Below are 21,365 nucleotides of genomic sequence, written 5' to 3'. Positions count from 1 at the left end.
TAACCACCTGTGGTAAGGACCAACCCCAATGAATAGCATACTCCCAAGTATTTTATTGGGATTAACATTTAGATGACATTTCTTATCACACATTTAATCACTTGAGGGCCGATGGCAAGTTCCCCTTCTGCACCTGTCACTCACCAATGCAGGCATGGACCCTCACGGACAGCTGTGTCCTCAGGACGATGCTGTGCTTTTTGCCCCGCCTAATGGAGACAGGAGACAAAATATACATGGGTATCAGAGCAGTCACCAAAAAGACACATACATGCTATCAATCAGCTTTAAGGTTCTGGCACACCCACCTCAAAGAGATTCTAGATCAGCAGGGACCTATACAGAACAAGAATGTATCCAGAAATAACATGTCACAGGGCTTTACAGAAAATAAAACAATCCGGTTTGATTCTGCTGGATGGGCACACAGCTTTTATTACCAAACCTGGTCAACTCATCCCGTCCACAGAGTCTGCACATACCCATGCTGGGACAATTTTAAGATCTGTGCCCAAGTGAAATCCCTGGAATAGGACAACACAAACCTGCTTGATCATTCCCCTGACCACGTTTACATTTTTGGATATAGAAGAAGGGCATACACAGTGGAGTCACCACAAAGAGCTGGCTTGCTGTCCATCAGGGCAATACTGTTACAGCTTTTACTCTTCACTCACAGGAAAGTGGGAGTCTACCCAGTAGCTTACAGGCTATTTATTCTCAGGAATGCCAATTTACGCCATGCTTTGTCTCACCTCCTCTTCTTTCTCACTTCAGAGAAGCAACCAGGATGGCCCTGTGCCCCAACTCTGCTCCCGGGGTCGGGGCGGGGGGGGAGTGGGGGGTCCTCCCACCCTGAGCTGAGAAGGACTAAACCACATAACAGTTAAGCAGATATATGGGAGAAAAGAGCAGACCTGTCTACCTAAGGGTAGCAAAGGCTTTGAGATTTGGACAAAGTGGGGAGCCGGTGGACAAAGATAAAATGGAGCCAGCCAACCAGCACAGTAGCAGATAACCTGCTGGCTCTCGAAGCTGCTGAACTCCCTGCCATCCCTCTTCTGGCAGCTCCTTTCTCCCCATCAGGGCTTCCCCTACAACACAGTCTGACAGTGCTTTTTCCTGCTTCCTGCACTTGTGGCTGTGTTGGAAGGAAGGGAACAAATCTGACCAGGGCACATGGTTAATATCGTGGTTATAAATTCACAATCACTGAAACAGTATATTTTATTCTCGAGACCAGGTAAGAGGACAAAGAAGTATGGTTTTTAAAATGGTTTCTTTCAAAGGAGAAAGGAAAACCCCTTGCATAGTCCTGCAAGAGGAGGCAGTAGCCTCCACCCCAGCAGCTGCTTATAAGCACAAGACCTACATTTATGGTCCCTTCAGATCCCTCCTTTCTACTTTGTGTTCATCTGATGCTTTCACATTTGCCATGTGCAAGGCACTGGGCTCAAGGAGCTTGTAACAAATACACAACACTTGACCCATCTTCACAAGGTTGGATTCCTATCAACCCAGACTTCCAGACTTTCTACACACACACACACACACACACACACACACACACACACACACACACACACACCTTTTCCTCTTGACCATCTAGATGCTGACACTCCTTCAGTTCTTGTGATCATACTAGAAAGTCCTAAGCGCATGGAACAGAATGAGGGAGAAGACTTCAGTGTGTTCTGGGAAAAGGCAACAGGAAAGGGGTTCCGGGACGGTGGGGCAGGGAGCAGCTACCAAGTGTGTAGTTTCACCCAGAGATGGGCAGAAGCCATGCTTGGAACAGTGACCAGAGAATCAAAGAGTGAAGGCCAGACCCTAATTATGAGTAATAGCCAACCCTAAGTCCACAGATCTGGAAGATTTTCTGTAACTCATGTTATCAGGAGTTATGAGTCAATAAATAAAGCATGGAGACAAAGTACATGCTTTAGATGCCCAGATGTGGGGGGAAAGTAGGGAATGGCCGGGTAAAATATTTCAGAAAACCTCAGGTTCTGGAAAAGTTCAGAAGGGCCAATTGATAGCCCTGCTTTCATCTTTAAACAATGACAAAAATCCAATGTTGAGGAAGTGCTTGTTTTCCCACAGAACTCTCCGGTCCCACAGTAGGCATGTGGTATGGTTGCTCTGGGATTCTAGGCACTTGCACGCAAACAAGGACAGTCTTCCTGAGGAAGCGATGGCAGGCACACCATACTGGAGGGGTCCTCTTTTCTGTGCTTGTACATTGAGTACAACCAAGCAATCAGCTTGATTATGCTAAACCCTAAGGGAATTTGTAAGGCCACAGAACAGGGGCATCTGGGCGGCTCAGTCGGTTAAGTGTCTGACTCGTGGTTGCCACTCAGATCATGACCTCACCACTCAGGGCATGACCCTGTGGTTCAGGAGCTCAAGCCCCACATCGGGCTCTGCACTGACAGTGCAGAGCCTGCTTGGGGTTCTCCCTGTCCCCTCCACAGTGCCCCCCACTAAATAATCTTAAAAATGAATGACCACAGAAAAAAAGGCCTATTTCGTAGTTTAGCACTTATAATTCCTCTGCTTCAACATTCTACCTCCTTCCCCGCCTGCCCCCATACACAAAATCCTCAGTGAAAGAAACCTGTGTGGAATTGGGGGCCATGGCAGTGGCAGTCCCCTGAGACAAAGGAGGCTCCAAATCCCAGGAATTCCTAGCACAGAAGAGGACTGGCCCAGGCGGAGGGAAGTGGTGATCATGCAGGCAGGTCCACAGAAGGTGTCCTTCACCTCCCACCCCACCCCCCATTTCTCCCACCTTTGATGTGGGTGTCATGGCTATGCCCACTCTGCAGATGAGGAAAGTAAAGCTTGGAGAAAGGGGATCAACCGCATCAAGTCACATGGCTGGTGGAACAGACCCAGGCTGAAAGCAGGACGACTCTGGAGTCACCTGCACCATCCTGCCCTTTGCTGCAGGGTCACCTCACTAGGTAACCTTCCCCAGGGCTTACAAAGGGTCAAGAGAGGCATTCTTAGAGACTGGCTTAACCTCAAGGCTAAGAACCTAACAAAAAAGCACACGCATTAAAAAATTACAATGCAGGGACACCTGGGTGGTTCAGTCAGTGAAGTATCCGACTCTTGATCTCAGCTCAGGTCATGATCTCACGGTTTGCAATATCAAGCCCCACGTCAGGCTCTGCGCTGACAGCATGGAGCCTGCTTGGGATTCTCAAAATAAGCATTTAAAAAATAATAAATGGGGGAAGAGAGGGTTTAAAAAATTATGATGCAAATGAAGAAAATATTGGCTAACCAAATCAGGTTTATTCGAAGAATTCAAGAATTACAGCAAGTTTCAGGTTTTATTTAGAGATGTAGCAAAGATGGGGGCACCTGGGTGGCTCAGTCGGTTAAGCGTGTGACTTCAGCTCAGGTCACGATCTCACGGTTAGTGAGTTCGAGCCCAGCATGGGGCTCTGCACGGACAGCTCAGAGCCTGGAGCCTGCTTCAGATTCTGTGTCTCCCTCTCTCTCTGCGCCTCCCCCACTCACACTGGGTCTCTTGAAAATAAAGGTCAAAAAAAAAAAAAAGTTTAAAAATGTATCAAAGGTCAATGCATGGAGGACACCAATCATAAGGACGCTTTAAATCTGATTACTTCCCTCCCTCCACAGCTTTCTTACTGGACATACTAGAGAAAGATTTTTATTTGATATGTGACCCTCTCACTTTCACTGACTCTACAATCTTTTGGCTAATTCTTTTCGCTTCAGAGAAATAAAGGTATCTAATTATTTTATCCCCACTTTTTCCAGTAAATATGCCCGCATCTCCTGTTTCACAGTTTAAAACTTTAAGGAAATTAAATCACAGATATACTTTTCCTCTGCTCCCAATAGGATACTAGGTCAGTTTGGGTTCAGACAATAATCCTAAATTGTTAACATTTACGGAAAGCTTATTATGTGCCAGGCCTGTAACTACCCTCTTTTTAGTTAGACTTCATTTTTAAAGACAAGTTTTAGGTTCACAACTCCCTTCCTCCAAAGGATCACCCCAGCCTCTCTGGTCCTTAACGCTTCTCACCTGGGTACCAGGCCTCTCTTTATGCAGATTTGGTCTTCACAAGATTACTACGAAGTAGGTTACATGGCCATTTTTACAGTGAGGAACTTAAGGCCCAGAAAGGTTAAGCAACCTTGCTGAGGTCACACAGCTAGAAATTCAAAGAGCTCAGGCTCCTCCCAGCAAGTCTGACCCCAAAGCCTGAACTATCACCTCCCTACATCTGCCTCCCAGATTGATGTTCCTTCATTCCCTTGGTCCACCCATGTTCAAAGGTGTCTACTTTGTGCTGGAGAGCACAGGATATGCCAAGGTAAAAGGTACATCCCGCCTCAAGACAGGAAAAGAGAACTCCTCTCACTTCACAGCAAAGTTATGTGTACAAGGAATGGACACACACCCCGCTGTCCTTTCCCTTCTCCCCAGGGGCCGGGAGGCAGAGGAGAAGGAAAAAGCTGAAGAAACCACTCTGGACACACAGATGGAAGGATTTTGAGGACATGACAGCTGTTCTACCAGACCTAAGGATGACTGTCTACGTTTGAACTCTTAAACAAGAAACAAATTCATCTTACTTTTTTTCCATTTATTTTTTTTTTTTTTTAAGACAGAGTAGGAGCCCAGGGGAAGGGCAGAGGGAGAGAGACAGAACTTCAAGCGATCTCCATATTCCACATGGAGCCCCAGGCGGGGCTCCATACCACAACCCTGGGATCCTGACCTGAGCCAAAACCAAGTTGGACACTCAACCCACTGAGCCACCCAAGTACCCCCAAACTTATCTTTAAACCTTCCTATTGTGGTTCAAGATCTACCCTAACTACTACATGCTTTCTTGCCTTAATGATGCTAGAAGACGAGCAGCCATATTTGAAGGGTGATCAAATAGGAAAGACGGAAGTCACATCCTAAAGATGGCAAAGTAGAAAGATAAAATAAGTCCAGGCTCCTATGAGCGTCTTGTCATCAACACATCATCCTTCAAATGGCCCTAATTACCCTTGTTTTAATTGGACTTTGCTTTTAAAGAGAAGTTTTAGGTTTACAACTCCCTTCCTCCAAGGGATCACCCCAGCCTCCCTGGCCCCGGATGCTTCTCACCTGGGTCCCAGGCCAATGTGTCTCACCTGGTCACCTCATACCTCGAGTATGGCTCGACAAAACCTAATTTGCAGGAGCCCTCTCCCTCTCCCCAGATTGCTCCCACCCCAGAACCTCGCTACTTTTCTCAAGTCACTGTTACCCAGCTATTAATGTCATGTAGCCCATTTTCCTCATGTTTTGCTATAATCCGTCAACGAGTACCACAGCTCTAGATTCACAGCACGCCCCCCCCCCTTCCCACCACATACCCCAAACCACCCCCCAACCCCGCCTTCCTCAGCTATCAGGCTCAGGTACACTAGGTCACAGCGGCCACCCTCCCTGGTACCTGATTGACTTCTGGGAGGGTTCCTTCTTTGCAATTCAGGTCTCTTCTGACGCCCACCCACACCTTAAAGCCCAGAGCCCACCTCAGCTCACCCAGGCCCACCTGATGCCATCCTTGTCCAGGGATGCAATCGGACATTTGAAGCTACTTAGAGCCTTTCCACTCCCACAGTCCACGCAGCATAGGAGTTCATGCTCTCCTGTCCGATTTCCTACAGAACTGTCTCCTTCACGCAGCCCTGAAGGGCTTTAAAAAGCACCACTGCCCGGGCCAACCACCCAAGTTCATAGTTGATTGGTCTGAAGCTGGGCGGGAAGAAAAACTGGTAAAGTTGCTTAGGTGGTGGCCGTACTCCCTAAGACGGAGAGCCCATGCGATAGGCTTCTGACCAAACATCAGACCCCCTGAGGAGCTCTTGAAGAGGCCAGAATCCCAGGCCCCACACCAAAGCTCCTGCAGTAGGTGCCTAGAAGCCAGCATTTTTAAAAATATATATATTTTTAAGCTTATTTATCTTGAGAGAAAGGTGGGGGGGCGGGGGGGGGGCAGAGAAAGGGAGAATCCTAATCAGGCTCTATCTACACTGTCAGCAGAGAGTCCAACGCAGGGCTCAAACTCACGAACCCTGAGATCGTGACCTGAGCCGAAATCAAGAGTCAGATGCGTAACTGACTGAGCCGCCCAGTTGCCTAGAAGTTAGCATTTCTAAGCAGGTTTCCTCCAGGTTACTGATAGGCAGCCTAGCACTGGCCTAGGACTGGTGGACAAGGTTTTGCGTGGGGAGAAGTTTCACAGCCTTTCAATAGATTCTCAAAGAATTCTTTGTATCCCAAAAATGTCAAGTTTGAAGGAATATGTAATCTTCCTGTCCTGCCATGTGATGTGGGGAGAAAAAAAAAACCTTATCCAATCACATCTTTACCTGTGTCTCCTCTGTTTCTAGGTCTAGTAGAATAAAGAAATCACCTGAAATACATACTGAACCTACATCTAAAAACCTATTGAACCTGAAAAAACAAACTATACACAAAACTCCTCCCAAGTTGAAAGAGACTCCGGTTAGGGCATGGATAGGAAGCAACGAGCAATTTTCCCCCTTTTCCTTTTAAGGGATTACCTTCAGCTGAAGAGTGCAGGTCTGGGGCCTGAGGCTCTTTTGGCAAATCACTGAAGGTTACGGTCTGCTGTCTTCTCAGTGTGGGCAAGGCTCAAACTGCAGACTACCAAGCCTGCCTGCCCCTGGTCGCCGTGAGGGAGACAACCAGCCCTTCCGAACAAAAGGTGCCATCCTGGCAAGTTCAGTGCTCAGCTCTTCATTGCTGATTTCCCCCATCCAAAACTTTGCATATGCACAAACTGCACAGAAACGTCAGGGGTTCGTGGACCCACACACAGTTTCTGGAGGCTCATGAGCTACAGGTCAAGAAGTTAGGCATCTAAGAGTCAAATGAGAGCTCCCCCCAACCCCTCGGGGCCCCGAAGCACATCGACTGCAAAGCTGACAGTGTCGGGGCACCACCGCCCTAGCAGACGGGCTCCCCCACCTGCATTCAAGTGCATGCAGAGCCTTCCCCATTGCACCGTCGTCTGCTCAGCGTTGGCAGGGGCGGGGGGGGGGGGGGGGTGTCACACTCCCTCACTCAACTTCCGGCAGCATTTTCAGGAATGGTCTTTCCAGGCAGTCCTGGAGGGCTTTAAAAGCACCTCTGCCTGGGCCCACCCCCAAGTTCTGATTTCATTGGTCTGAAGCTGGGCAGGGAGGGAACCTGTTAAAGTCCCTCAGGTGGTGCTCATACTCTCCAAGACTGTGCTGTAGGTGCCTGAGCGAACATCAGACCACCTGAGGAGCTCCCCAAGAGGCCAGGATCCCGGGCCCCACGCCAACCTCCTGAAGCAGGCACCTAGAAGCCAGCATTTCTAGGCAGCTTTGGCCAGGAGTATTTGGCTCTAAGTACCTGCGAACGTTCAGCCCTTTCCAGCCCTGCCTGGCCTGACACCCTCCCGTCTGTGCCACAACCCTCACACTGCCAAGCTCTCCCCACCCCCCACCACCACCCCACATGGCTGGCCCCCGACTTCCCCACCACCACTCAGCCCTGTGAGGACAGGTATGGCGGCGGGGAGCAGTTAGCAGCCCCCCTGGCAGATGAGGAACCTGGGAAGGAATCAGAGCTGACCTTCAGACGCAGGCCTGAACGGAGCCAAAGGTGAGCACCCTGAGTGACTGAGACAAAGGTAGGAGCCCCGGGGACGCACGCCCGACATGCAACAGCCACAGTCCTCAGAGCACTCAGCAGCACTGTGCTCCTCGAGACCCTCGTAGCTCTACTGAGTTCCCTGAAACGGCCCCCTCAACCTCGCAAAGCCACTACCCTCTTCAGGGCCAACCTCTGGCCCCACCTTCTCTGTGACAGATCCCTGTGCCCCTCGGCTGGCGCTGGTTTTCTTTCAGAGTTCAAAGGAGGTGGAAATAAGCAAAAAAGAGGCGGGGGCAGTCTCTCTGGCCCCGCTCTGCCCTGCGGGCAAGGATCTCGCCTCGGTTGCCCTAACTCGAAGAAAGAAAGGAGATTTCAGAGCGGTTCACCCGCGTGGGCCCCTCCAGGTCTAAAATCCAGTGATTCCCGTTTCAGTGTATCTCCTCAAATTCTAACTGTAATTATAGTAGAGGATACTACTTCTGAGTTTGTATTCTATGCTGGGAACTAGCTTAATGTTTCAGATACTACACATCATCATAGCTTTGCCTGTATCAACCCAACAAGGATGTGATAGGATTATCCCCAGTTACTAGGAAGCTGAGGTTCAGAGAGGTGAAGTACCATCCCCACGGTCACACAGCCATGAGACTAACCGCAGGACCCATGTCCTCAACCACTAGGCCGTGCTGTTCCCCACCGTGCTCTCCTCTGGTGCCAGAGACCTTGTTGGGATCCCCGCTGACATGGGGAGGGAAATGGACTTGGGTAATACTGTCCTCATTTTATAAATAAATTTTATAAACCTCTATTAGAGATAAAGTGGCTTGTACCAGGTCACACAATGGCAGGGTCAAGAATAATAATCCAGGGGGTTCAGGGCTTCTGTTTCCACTACACCATGCTGTGGTTGCTGATTTCCCTGGCCTTGGAAGGCAATAAATCGACCTGGCTCCATTTTGGCAGCATAATAATTGCTTTGTCCTTCTACCTTTGAAGGTCTTTCTCCTCTTCTCCAGTTAGCGATAGCTTACGTGATAATTCTAAACAAGCAGTGAGTTAATTTTTAGTCTTGGCATAAAAGAGCAGGGTAATGGACAAGAACAAAGGAACTCCTCCAGCAAGGAAAATTCTCTCAGAACACACTGTACAAAAAACCCTACCGTTTGCACACTACCTGCCACACGTCTTCATTATACGGTCACAACATTAGCGGATTTTTGCTGTAATTCACACAAATCAAGAGAAAGAATGGTTTCGTTTGCCCTTTTCATACCTCAAAAAGGCAATTCTTAACTAGAAAGAAATTATGTTTTAACTGCCATTTGTGGGAGACATGAGTTTTTAGGCACATGACCTTTGCCAAATGCCACACCTCCTAGGAGAGGACTTAGCAGGGACACTCAGCACAAATGACACCGCAGGAGTATGTACCCAGACACGTCCCACCTGTGTGGGAAAAATCAGCCTTCAGGCTGCTTGCAGCTAGTTAGCAATTTGCCACATGCTGCCAGAGCTCAGTGGTGGTAAATGATCCAGAGACAACAGAGTGACCCGGCAATGCCAGGACAGCATCACCCTGGCCTGTCTTCTGCAACCTAGGCCAGGGACAGAGGAGTCTCCCCACCAATGTCAGTAAAGGTAGCTTCTTCATACTCTTCTGGACAAAAAGGAATGTCATCCTGAGTACATTCCAAAGGACAAGGGGTGGGTCACCACAGACCCAGGCTTTTTCAAAGATGATACAAAGCCCCATCTTGGGTGAGTTTGGAGCTCACCTGCCAAAAGCACAGCTACCCAACATGGTCTGGCTACCTTCTCCCGTTCACAGTTTCCCACGTATGAGTCCTGCCTTCTTGTCTTGCCATAATTCATCTTAGGTTTAGGGTGCAGAAATGGGGTCATGGCTGGTCCCCTCAGATGGACTGATGGCCAGGTGATGATTCACAAAGGAACGGAATGAGAAAGTAAAGCCCCAGGATCTCCTCTGGGAGCTTACAGCAGGGTTCCTGGTTCTTGAGGAACGGCTGCACCTGACTGCTGATGCGGACAGTGCCAGATGATGGCAGCAAATGTGTCTTCTCTGGAGCCTCCGTGCAGTGTGCTTGAGTGCTGTTTGAACTAAATCCAGCGTTTTAGCCTGGGACCGATGATGTCCTTGCATGAACCAACCTACGTCACCCAAGGTGCCAATGCACATCCTGAGTAAACCTGAAATGCCTTTGCCCGAAGCTCTCGGGATGGCTGGGGGAGTACACACTTGCAATCAGTCTACCTGTGTTCAAACTAGGCTCTACCCTCCACCGACTCTGTCTCCTAGAACATGTAATTTAACTCCTGACCCTCAGTTGTTTCAGATGAAAAACAGAAACAACCAAATCCAGTCACATGACCACTAAGATGAACTATTAAATACACATGCCGTGAATAAGGTGGTTGGTATAGTGGCTAGCATAGCAGGCATTCTGTAAATGTTATATTCTTCTCCATTTTTAACTCTTGATACTGGTGTCTAATGTAGTGTTGCTTTTTTCCCCTAAGCTCCCAACTCCAAATAATTCAAATTTGGATAAAGAAAAAAAATCAAACAGGGCATGGTCTTCAACTATAATACCAATAGAGACATTTTTCAGGTTGACAGCAGTCTACTCATAACACTCCTGGAGTGAAGTCATCCAATTAGACGGTCATCCAGCCTGAATTCTCACATCTTATATAAAGGGATGTCATTGTCAAACACTCAGTAAAAACCATAGCAATGGGTGCGACTCCTGAGTGGCTCAGTCGGTTGAGCATCCAACTTTATTTAGCTCAGGTCATGATCTCACAATCCGTGAGTTTAAGCCCCACTTCTGGCTCTGTGCTGACAGCTCAGAGCCTGGAGTCTGCTTCAGATTCTGTCTCCTTTTCTCTCTGCCCCTCCCCCACTCACACTCTGTTTCTCTCTCAAAAATAAATACACGTTAAAAAACAACTATAGCAATGGAATCTTCTCAAGTCTATCAATCTAATAATGTTAATTTGTTTAATGATGATGAATAGAATCTGGTGTGACATAATAATGATACCCCTCCTGTGTGTACGGCCTATCATAGTTTTCAGGTCTGTTCCCACACACGGCTGGGTCCTCAGAAAACCCTGCTGGTTCCTACCAAGGACCCTAGCCTTAGGGCTCATGGTCATGTTTTTCAGGACTCCACTGTGGAATCCTGCCATTTACCTGGTCACCAATGTTCAGTAAGTACCTATAATGTGTTGAAAAAAAGCTAGATGACAGATATTCAGACAGGCCCAGTTCTGACCTAGTAGAGCTTTAGCGGCAGATAATTGGGGGACAATTAAGGGATAAAGGACTGTAAATTGTGGCAGGTGTTAAGGCAGGGAAAACTAGGGTCAGGTAGAAAACTAAGAAGGCTCCCACTTTCCCTCATTTATTGAGCCATTCGTGAAGAATCAATATTCATCTGGCTGTAATCTATTTTTAACTTGGGCAAGGCAGCTTCAGAGCAACTTCTGCAGAGATCCTCGAACACCAGATTAATACAGCTAAGCATTATTTGGAAGCAACAAAAAATCTCTGGAGGTTTCTAAGGAGGAAGGTGATGAAATCAAAGATATACTTGATTCTGAGTGGATGAGAACAGAAAGGAAGGCAGGGGGCCCCAATCAAAAGGCTATTTCAATAACCTCATAAATACAGGAATAGCTGACCATATGTTCATATACCTATGGTGATTTTACTTTCTGTACACATCTCTGATTTTTTTATTGTTGTATTCAGATTCACAGCAATCACAAGTATTAAGCATTCTAAATGTAAGCTGAAAATAACTTGATGTTGATTAACATAATTACTAATTATTTTCCCCACTGTGATGAGTTCAAAAGATGATATAGGAGAAAATAAACTACTAGGGCATCTTCCAAGGAAACTAAATACCCAGAAAGATATTAAAAACAATGCTTAAAATAGTTGTCAAACTACTAAAATCTAGAAAATATTAATTTAATTATATCTGGCTTAAAAAAAAAAACAAGTTAGGGGCACCTGGGTGGCTCAGTCTGGTCCTTGATTTCCGCTCAGGTCATGATCTCACAGTTTCACGGGTTCGAGCCCCACATCAGGCTCTGTGCTGATAGCATGGAGCCTGCTTGGGATTCTCTCTCTTCTTTCTCTGCCCCTCTCCTGCTCATGCTCTCCCTTTCTCTCAAAATAGAAAAATAAACTTAGAAAAAACTTACAAGCCGCTTAACTAAACTACGCCAGAAATTATCCTGCCCCTGAGTGGCCTCGTCAAGAAGAGTAACTCAAAAGGGGCACCTGGGTGGCTCAGTCGGTTAAGCGGCCGACTTCGGCTCAGGTCATGATCTCGCGGTCCGTGAGTTCGAGCCCCGCGTCGGGCTCTGTGCTGACAGCTCAGAGCCTGGAGCCTGTTTCAGATTCTGTGTCTCCCTCTCTCTGACCCTCCCCCATTCATGCTCTGTCTCTCCCTGTCTCAAAAATAAATAAAACGTTAAAAAAAAAATTTAAAAAAAAAAAAGAAGAGTAACTCAAAATACAAAAGGGTTTGCAAATACTACTGGTCAGTCACTTGCATCTCCCTTCTTTTGCCTGACTGTGAGTGAAGAGACCGTCAAAGCCATGGTGGAATCTTGGAAAGTTGGGACTAGTCAGCAGGGACAACCGTCGCTCTTACCCAGCATCATCCTGGAAGCCTTCCAGCTCATCCCGCTGCTCTGCCAGGGTGGATTCCAAGTCCAGGTAGGCGCCATTGTGGGAGAGCTGTAGCGTGCAGTCGTCGAGCTGCAAGAGAAAGAGCCTTTAAGCCCAGCCTCCTCCTGGGATGGGGACTTTGTATGGAGAAATCACTTCACATTGCCCTCATGTGTCTTTTGAAATCAAGCATTATTCTGAAATTTGGATCATAACTTGGAGAGGTTATGTGTTAGTACAAACAAATTGGGAGCAAACTCCATTGTGAGTAGACAGAAATAACACCTATTGAGGGAGTGGCACTGACACGGTCTGGTAGATGTGGACAGAGGAGGAGAAGGAGCCCTCTGGTGCCAGTGTCACTTTCCACTCTGAGGGCCCCAGGAATAGCCATGGAGGATGTGCCGCGTGGAAACCAAAATCATAATGCTGATGTGACCACAGATTAAGAGTCACAGAACATGTCATTTCCTTTGATTGAGTGAGAAGCCTGCTCATTCAGATTCTATGGTCATACCTGGCACATTACGATGAGTAGTTGCTCAATAAGCATTTTTACAGTTGAAATAAAAGAGCCATTCTCCACGTGAATGACAGCCGATCCAAAATACAACGTACCAAAGAAGACATTAGGTGCCTTTGTTACTAGTCTAATTTTTTTCAACTTATTTAACACTTACATGTTGTTAATTATGTTCCATATACAATTCTAAGTATTTTACATATATTACATCATCGGATGCTCACACAAACCCTATCCATTTCTATTGTCATCCCCCTTTAACGATGAGGAAACTAAGGCACAGACAGAGATTGTTATGTGCCCAGGGTCACAACAGGTAAATGGTAGAGCTGGGATTTGGATGCTTACTTCGAGGCCATGCTCTCGATCACTACGCCACTCTGCATCCTTCTATGGCCACAAACCTACAGAGGACTTGAAAATATCATGTTTGTGGGGCACCTGGGTGGCTCAGTCACTTAAGCATCTGACTCTTGATTTCAGCTCAGGTCATGATCTCATGGTTCGTGAGTTCGAGCCTCACATCGGGCTCTGTGCTGACAGCGTGGAACCTGCTTGGGATTCTCTTTCTCTTTCTTTCTCTCTCTCTCTCTCTCTCTCTCTCTCTCTCTCTCTCTCTCTCCCCCCTTCCCTGACTTATGCACTCTAAATAAATAAATAAATAAATAATAAATAAACAAATAAATAAATATTTTTTAACTTTAAAAAACATAAAAAGAAATTCAAAAAGACAACACCACACTTGCAAAATGTAGTTTATGTCATCTCAGTGTTCTGGTACAGCCAAGACAATGCCACAGGTGTGCCAACCCCATTCCCTTTTCCTCCTGGGCACAGAGAACACATATCCCAGCCTACAGTTGGGCTAACGGCCATGTAACTGAGTACCAACCAATGGAATTTCAGTGAAAGTAAAAAGGGCCCCCAACAGGCCGGCCTTAGCACCCCTGCACATCCACCTTTCTTCTCTTGCCTTTGGCCGGATGCAGAGAAGCCAGAGGAGGACTCCAAAGTCTAGAAACCAGCAGCGCTCCGGACAGGAGGAGCACCGGTTCCTTAATCACCGCGTGGAAGAGAGCGTTCTGTCGCCCAGCATCCACTAGCCATCCTGGCTGATGACAAGAGCCAGACAAGAGCCTTCGCTGTGATAAATCATGCAGATTTTGAGGTTGCTGCAGCAGCCAGCATTACAGGACATTTAGAAGGATCGATACACTTAAAATACAGGAAAATATTTTACTAAAGATGAACATTATGAGGAAATCCAACTTCATGCTTGATTTCCTGGGCTGTAAGGGTGGTTCTCAATATTCATCTACCTGATGAGCCGAGGCTCTTATTCCAAAATGACAAGAGATTGGGGGGAAAGTGAAGGCAAGTATTTAGCTACTTTAAAACATCTAGATAAATGCCTGGTAATCCTCCCACTATAAGTGAGATTTCAAACAAGGAATTAGGAATTAGTCTCTTTTGATGGAAAAGCTTTGCTCATTATCCTCGACAAGAGAAAGGTAGGCTGTCGACTTGTCTAGAATTGGCATCTGTAACAGGCTGCTGATTCTTGTAGAGACCCCACGGCTCCTGTTCCTAGTTATCCTCAACAGAATGAAAGGAATTTGTTTTTTATTATTTGTAAGAAATACCCACCTAAATCATTTGAAGGGGTTAATCCTATTCGATTCACTTATTTTATTTCTCCAATAACAAACTGCCCCTCATAACTACTCAAGGCCTGCTGGTGAGGTTCAGCATTCTTAACTGGCATTTTACAGATAGATCATCTGATCCGAAAAAGAATTCAACCCCAAGGATCAAGTTGGCCAAACTCACTGTATTGTGGCATGAGAGGCGCGCCCAGGGTTTAGGGGAAACACGCAGAAAAACCGCCTCCCCCAGCCTGCGGAAGAGGCAGACAGGAAGGATTTCCTGCAGAAGGCATCTCCTGGGTCAAGGGTCTCCTGTGGACTGAAATCAGACTTGATCACTCCTAGATGGAAAATTCCATCAGAAATTGAACCTATTAACACTAAACCATGTGTCGAGCTAGAATCACTGCAGCTCAGTCTTGCTTCGACCTCCTACTGATGTTAACTAAGAAGACTTACTTAGTCTGTCCTGTTGGGAGGACCAACACTTGTGCTTGTCTTTAATCCCACTTCTAATCAACAGACCAGAAGATGGGGATAAGGAAAGCCCTGTAAGCCATAACAATTTCTTTTGCCTCAGCCCCCGGAAATGTGTGAGTCCAGAGAAAGAGGCTTTTGGATAAAGAGTTTCTGCTTCTCCTCAAGGGGGTGTGAGTCATTCAGAGGCTGGGGTCCACACTCAGGCCAGACAGACAGAACAAAGTCAGAGAGGAAGCGTGCTCTGGTGTGGAAAGATGCAGAACGTGCACATGTATGTGGTATAAATACTCCCACCATGGCCAGTTTCAAGCCACCAAGGTGAAGTCACTGAGTGTGGAGTTGGAAAAAGAGACATAGCACCCCACCATTATACAGTATTTTCACCACAGAGTTACAAGAGATGTCAGGAACCTCGAATGCATGGGTAGCAGTACAATATAATCAAACCATCAAGAAGTGACATTTTGAGTATTTATTACCTTTGTTTCAAAGAGAACTTATTTTAATTGTACATTTACATAATTTCTTTTCTAATAATGGCTACACTCAACAACGCGCTCACAAAATTCCCCAGAAGTGATCTCTCAGCCCCCTCCGGCCACCCGGGCCAGCTCCAGCATACACGGCTTGTGGCCCTCCCACTCATTCAGTTGGGGCACCTAGCGTGGAGAGAGCAGGGAGGACCCCGTGCTGGCTTTCACCCCACCCAGCCCTATGCTGATCTCCTCAGTGGGGGCAGAGGCAGGGCTCCCCCGCCACCAGCAGATACAGCCCCGTTCTTACTGGCAACCGTGGCCACTTTGCACATCCTCTCCATCCCACACCTTCTGACTTTATTCTCAGGAGCCTGAGATGAATACGAAGACCTGGTTTTCTTCATTCACCTTCACCCTGGCCCACCGAGTATCTGCCTCGGACGCTCCCGGCCAGCCTGGAACCACAGCAGAACATCCCACAATCTCCCAGCCTCTGACAACAGAATCCCAAACGCTTAGCCGGACTGCCTGTTCTCATCATCCCTCTCCTCACATTCAGGGCATCATTACTACCCTTTCCATAGTTCCATTTTAACAAAATTATATGTCAGCCACGGGCTGGGCACCAAGGAACACATAAACGCTTCCTCCCCTCAAAGATCATTCTATGGAGTAAATATAACACACAAATAGAACGCAGGAGAGAATAAAAAGCCATTTAAACCAACTGTTATAATGTGTGGACGTTCATCCTCAGTCGTATTCCTTCTCTATAATTAGCAGCCACGGGCTCCCGGGACCCAAGCAGCCTCCATAGAAATGCCCCAGTCCTCCCTCCAGAAGAAAGGCCGCCATTACTTCCTAAGCCAGTGTCACAACCCTGCTCCCCTAATTAACAGATGGGCAATTTGTGCTAGTGAATTTAACTAAAATGGAAAAGATGAACGTGTGCCTTTTAATCTGTCAGGAAGTGTATGCTACAGGAAAGGGTCAACATCAGACATCTCAGCCTTTAGCAAGCGGGATACACGTGCACAACGGGGGTCCCCACAGCACAGGTGGCCTGTGAAGATACCACACAAGTCAACACACACTGCCCGCTCCATTCCATAACACAAGCCCCACCTCAACAGTGCACCCGAGACACATGAGATTAATATTTAAACCATCACATGAGCCAAGGAGTAAGAATAAAGGGCTTCTGGGCTGGACAGACACACTGAAACGGTAAAATCCCCTAAATGCTTTAAGGGGGTCAGCTTCGGGTATCACTTTAAAAGCAAACTGATAAGTAAACGCAAATGAACTCTTCGATCTGGTCAGGGATAACGAAGGGCCAGTTACAAAAGAACACAACAACGTGAATGGGGAGTGAGTGGAGGTTCATTCCGACCTGGAGATTCTCAAGATTCAGACGAGGGGCGCCTGGGTGGCTCAACTGGTTAAGCCTCCAACTTCAGCTCAGGTCATGATCTCACGGTTCGTGAGTTTGAGCCCTGCATCGGGCCCTGGGCTGACAGCTCAGAGCCTGGAGCCTGCTTCAGATTCTGTGTCTCCCTCTCTCTCTCTCTCTCTGTCCCTCCCCCACTCGTGTTCTCTGTCTCTCAAAAATAAGTAAACGTTAAAAAAATTAAAAAAAAAAAAAGATTCAGACGGAACCATCCAAACTTTGCCTACACAGTGGAGGACTCAGACACCTCCCTGAAACACCACTTCTTGACAGGGATCCTCAATTCCTACTAACCCCAAGGCAACCTGATCCCCATCCTTGGCCGCTCATGTCAACTGGCTTCCTGAATGACTTACGGGCCCTGGAATTTCCTGACTCCAACAATTTTCATGTCAACCCTGATCCCCCGGGCAGCATGTCCCCTGCACTCCTTCCTTGGCTCTGGGGGCAGAGTGGCCAGGACACTGCCGGGCACTTCAGGACATAAGACAAAGCAGGGAGCCCTGTGGGAAGATAATGTTACAGGGCTGTTCCAGAAGTGCGGCCGTTAGGGAAGTCGAGTGGCAGGGACGGTGGTGTGACAGGAAAACTTTAGATCGGGCTGCAGGCTATAAATCTGTGGCCAGGATTCTGGGGGGGTGGGAGGGCGGGCAGGGTGCTCAGGAGGGAGTCGGTCACAGAGCCACAAGAGGGGCCCTTCCAAATACCCTGGAATTTTGTGTCACTCCACCTTGACAAACCATTAAAACAGGCCCTCCACACCTTACAGACAGGTGGCCCAAGGTCACTCGGGTTCTTTGGATTATTCCTACAGAGACAGTGCATTCAAAAAGAAAAGGCAGACTCACCACCCTGGAAAAAACACAAAAAAAGAAATAAAACATCTAAAACAAGGCTGATGTCACGTCTCAATCTGTATAATCTTTTCTTTCATTAATCCAGCGAAGTGGCATATTACTGGGGGAGCTTAATGATTACCTGGGTTTGGCAGCGGGTCTCCAGTGATCCTTAGCGTAGGCAATAAAATAGATTTGCATGGAACTGTTCTATAAATATACACAAGGGGTTATCCTTGAAGCTAAGTTTGGTAATAGTTCAGAAGCGGGAACACATACACTGATTTTTAAGAGAAAAAAAAACAAAGAAAATCCAAAATATCATTTGTTAATGTCATTTCATTGGTTTCCTCCCGTCCTTGGATCCACACCACTTACAAGATGATTTTGTGGCTCCTTCCATGGAGAGGTGGATTCCTTCTCTACTAGACTCTGGGTTGGCCTGTGTATTGCTTTGGCCAACACAGTAGCAAATGTGACATGGTAGAGACTTGAAAAATACTTGTTCCCCTGGGGCTGTCCTCGCTTAGTGCTCTTGGAACTCTGCCAGCACACGAAGAAGCCAGGGTTAGCCAGCCTCCGGGATGTCTGTCTGTTCCTGCTGCCCCTGCCGACATCCTGCCAACTGCCACACGCTGAGGCCAATAGGGATCAGCAAGCCTCCAGATGACCCACCAGCTGATGACAGACACAAGAGAGCCCAGCAGGTGTCAGCCAAACTGGCCCAAACTGGAAGAACCACCCAGTAGACCCACAGACTCAGAAGCAACATCTTATGATTGCTGTTTTAGGTCAATTTCCTCTTCCCGTGAGACGGCCACCTCAACCCACAGCAGACACGCAGCCCCCAGGGAATGAAACTTCACACTTGAAGTGCTTAGTGCCCAGACCAGTGGTGGGTGAGAAGCTCACTCCACCAAGGTGCCCAAAAAACACACCAGGACACTGCCAGCTCAATGAAGGAATGCCACCATCATGCCCAGCCCTCAGATGCCACAAATCATGCATGTCCTTCCTGGAGCCCCTACCGGGGACAGAGGACAACAGCAGGTGCTTGGCGGAAAGGCCTGGAGCATCAGAGAGTGGAGAGTAGTCAGCTGTGAACCCCTCCCAGGGAGGGAAGGGGGCAGCAAAAGGCAAAATGATGCATGAGCTGTGGTTCCAAGCCTCTAGAGCGTGTTCCATCATCCCATTGTACAAAATGCACATTCGAAGAGAAAAGTATGAAGCCTTTCAAGATGGCAGCTGCAAGCACAGGGCCCTTCTGACCGCACTGGTCACACACCCACAAAGCTGGCCCCACTACTGGCTCAGAAATGAAGCGTGGCTGTGGGTCCCGTCTCTCTCCAGCACGGTTGACTGTGGGCCCCCTGGATGCCCCACTTTGAGGCTCCTCCCAGCACTAAGAGCAGTACAAAGGCTGTCAGCACGTTTCCATTGGTCAGTTCTAAGAGCACTACACCCGTTTCGCCCTCAAATGTTGCATCTGTTACTACAAAGCTTGTGGCTTCCTTAAACTTTGTGGCTCCTTCCAAAGACAGCAAAGACAAGGAACTGGACTTAGGTGACAAGCAAAAAAAGTTAGGGAAGAGAGCCTTCCCATAAGCAGTGCCCCATGATCCTTTCACAATTTTTTAATAAAACCTGCACAAAACCCTGGCTCAGCCATTCAAGCATCTGTGGGCTGTGGCTCCCCCATAACCCATACGGACCGCTGCAAAGGGACAAGATGGGGGGGCACGCACGTTGTGGCTGCCCTCTGTCATTTCCTAAGATGGATAGCGAGGACACGGCATGCATTTCATTGTCCTTCAGACTGTACAAACCTTTCACATTTATTCCTTTGTATATATAAGACATTTCACAATGAAAAATGATTAGTTTCATCTAAAGACGTCATTTTACATATTTAAAAAATACAAGTAACGTTGGTCCGTCTTCCTACAGAAAGGCCAAATGAAACTGATTTCCATGATATCAGAAAACAGGTCCTGCTCGCCAGCCCCAACAAATCCTTTTCAAACTTTTAAATCCCTAGGTGCCCATTTAATTTATTCAGAACAACAAATACATCACAGGTATTTTAATAAATGTTTTAGGGTAAAGTACAAGGATATTTTTGAAGATCCAGCCTATATGGATGATGAAGTAATATGAACATATTTACTTGGAAAGAGGCTGGATTTTACTTCCTCAGAAACCTTTAGTAAGTTATGTTATTTGTGGCCACCAACTACAGCAAGAGAAGCAATGTCCTGAAATTGATTTAGGCAGTTTCCAAATCAAGCCTCCGATTTCTATTTAAGTCAACAAAACTGTACAGCTCACTAACCAAAGGCAAGGGCTTCTGCCAAAGTCTACAAGAAAGACAAAGGCAAGATTTCTCCCATTAAGAGCTTAAACTGAGGCGGTGTGATAATCTGGTAAATATTTGAATTATTTTCAAAGACCTTTTTATCATTAAATAAATAACCAATAATGCATTAAACTTCTCTCCTGAAGAGGCTGGAATATTTACTTATGTTTACAGGTGCCTTTTTCCGTTTTGTTTCACTTCAGTCCATTTGAAAACCCGTATCAGCGCTACATTCCAGGATTATTATTGATCCATTATCACTCCTCCATTCCCTAATGCAGATTAATAATCCTTTCCCGAGCTCATTCTCCATGCATGAGAATGACGTGGCATTCTCATGGCATGGTGCCACGTCCCGGGGAGCCGACCATGATTATGGCAGTCCAGGGAGCACTCACCCACTGTAGCTGGGACTGGTTCCTGAACAGCTGGTGGGAGTTCAGGGAAATGAGGACAATGCGTTAGTCACCTTTGTTGTGTCTGTTCTTGTTTTCATGGCGGGACAAGTTTGGGGAGCAGGGAGCTGAAGTTTGCAAAAGCCCTGATGCGGGAGGAGTGTGAGTAGTCAGAACACTGAAAGAAGAAAGGCCAGGACTGTGGAAGAGGAGTCGTCCTGGCCACAGGAGATTTTAGACTTGATTCCAGGAAAACAAGAAGCCGTGAAAGGGTTGTAAATGGATGCCCACAGGACCAGCTTTGCAGTGTGGGGACAGAAGGGAGAAGACAAGTGAAAATGCCACTGCAGGAATTGAGGGGCAATTTGAAGGGGCGATGGACAGTGGTGGAAGCTGTGGTGATGGACAGAGGAGAAGGGAGAGGGCTGATTTAGGCCAAGAGAGGGAAGAGAGAAGGAAAAGCCAGAGAGACATGGGGATTGATCAGGTGTGGTATATCCAACAGAGAGAAGCAAAATCTTGAGTTTCCTGCTGGAGCAAATTAATATATATTGGTGATACCTTTCACAAACATGAGAAACATTAGCCAAAAGCTGTTGGGGGCAGGGAGACAGGATAACATTGGGATTTCTGTTAACATGTCTAAAACGACTAGAGGTGCTGAGTAGAGAAATCAATTTTGGGAGGTTTGGGCCTAAATACAAACATGGCAGATGAAATCTCACAAACCACTGGTGTACCTAAAGATTACAGCTTTTTGTGTCTTCAAGATCTGCAATGCTATTCCCTTTTCATTCCTGATATTGCTAATTTG

At 47.1% G+C, this 21,365-nt stretch overlaps 1 protein-coding gene and 1 long non-coding RNA gene across 2 annotated transcripts in view; one reads left to right on the top strand and one right to left on the bottom strand.

Annotated features, from left to right (window-relative positions):
* The window catches only part of FHOD3 (formin homology 2 domain containing 3), a 469,133-nt gene that overhangs the window by 397,195 nt on the left and 50,573 nt on the right, over positions 1 to 21,365 (bottom strand). Inside the window, 2 exon segments of the mRNA XM_042961930.1 lie at positions 145 to 209; positions 12,373 to 12,479. Of these exon segments, the coding sequence (XP_042817864.1) occupies positions 145 to 209; positions 12,373 to 12,479 (172 nt within the window).
* LOC122232507 lies at positions 10,811 to 16,185 on the top strand. The gene is made up of 3 exons (XR_006209827.1): positions 10,811 to 10,912; positions 12,304 to 12,437; positions 15,882 to 16,185. It is a non-coding gene; the product is annotated as an uncharacterized LOC122232507 (long non-coding RNA).

The sequence above is a fragment of the Panthera tigris genome, chromosome D3 (genome assembly GCF_018350195.1).
Source record: "Panthera tigris isolate Pti1 chromosome D3, P.tigris_Pti1_mat1.1, whole genome shotgun sequence".
In the NCBI taxonomy this organism is placed as follows: Eukaryota; Metazoa; Chordata; class Mammalia; order Carnivora; family Felidae; genus Panthera; species Panthera tigris.
The sequence above is the reverse complement of the archived record's forward strand: the minus strand, read 5'-3'. Positions and strand labels throughout refer to the sequence as shown.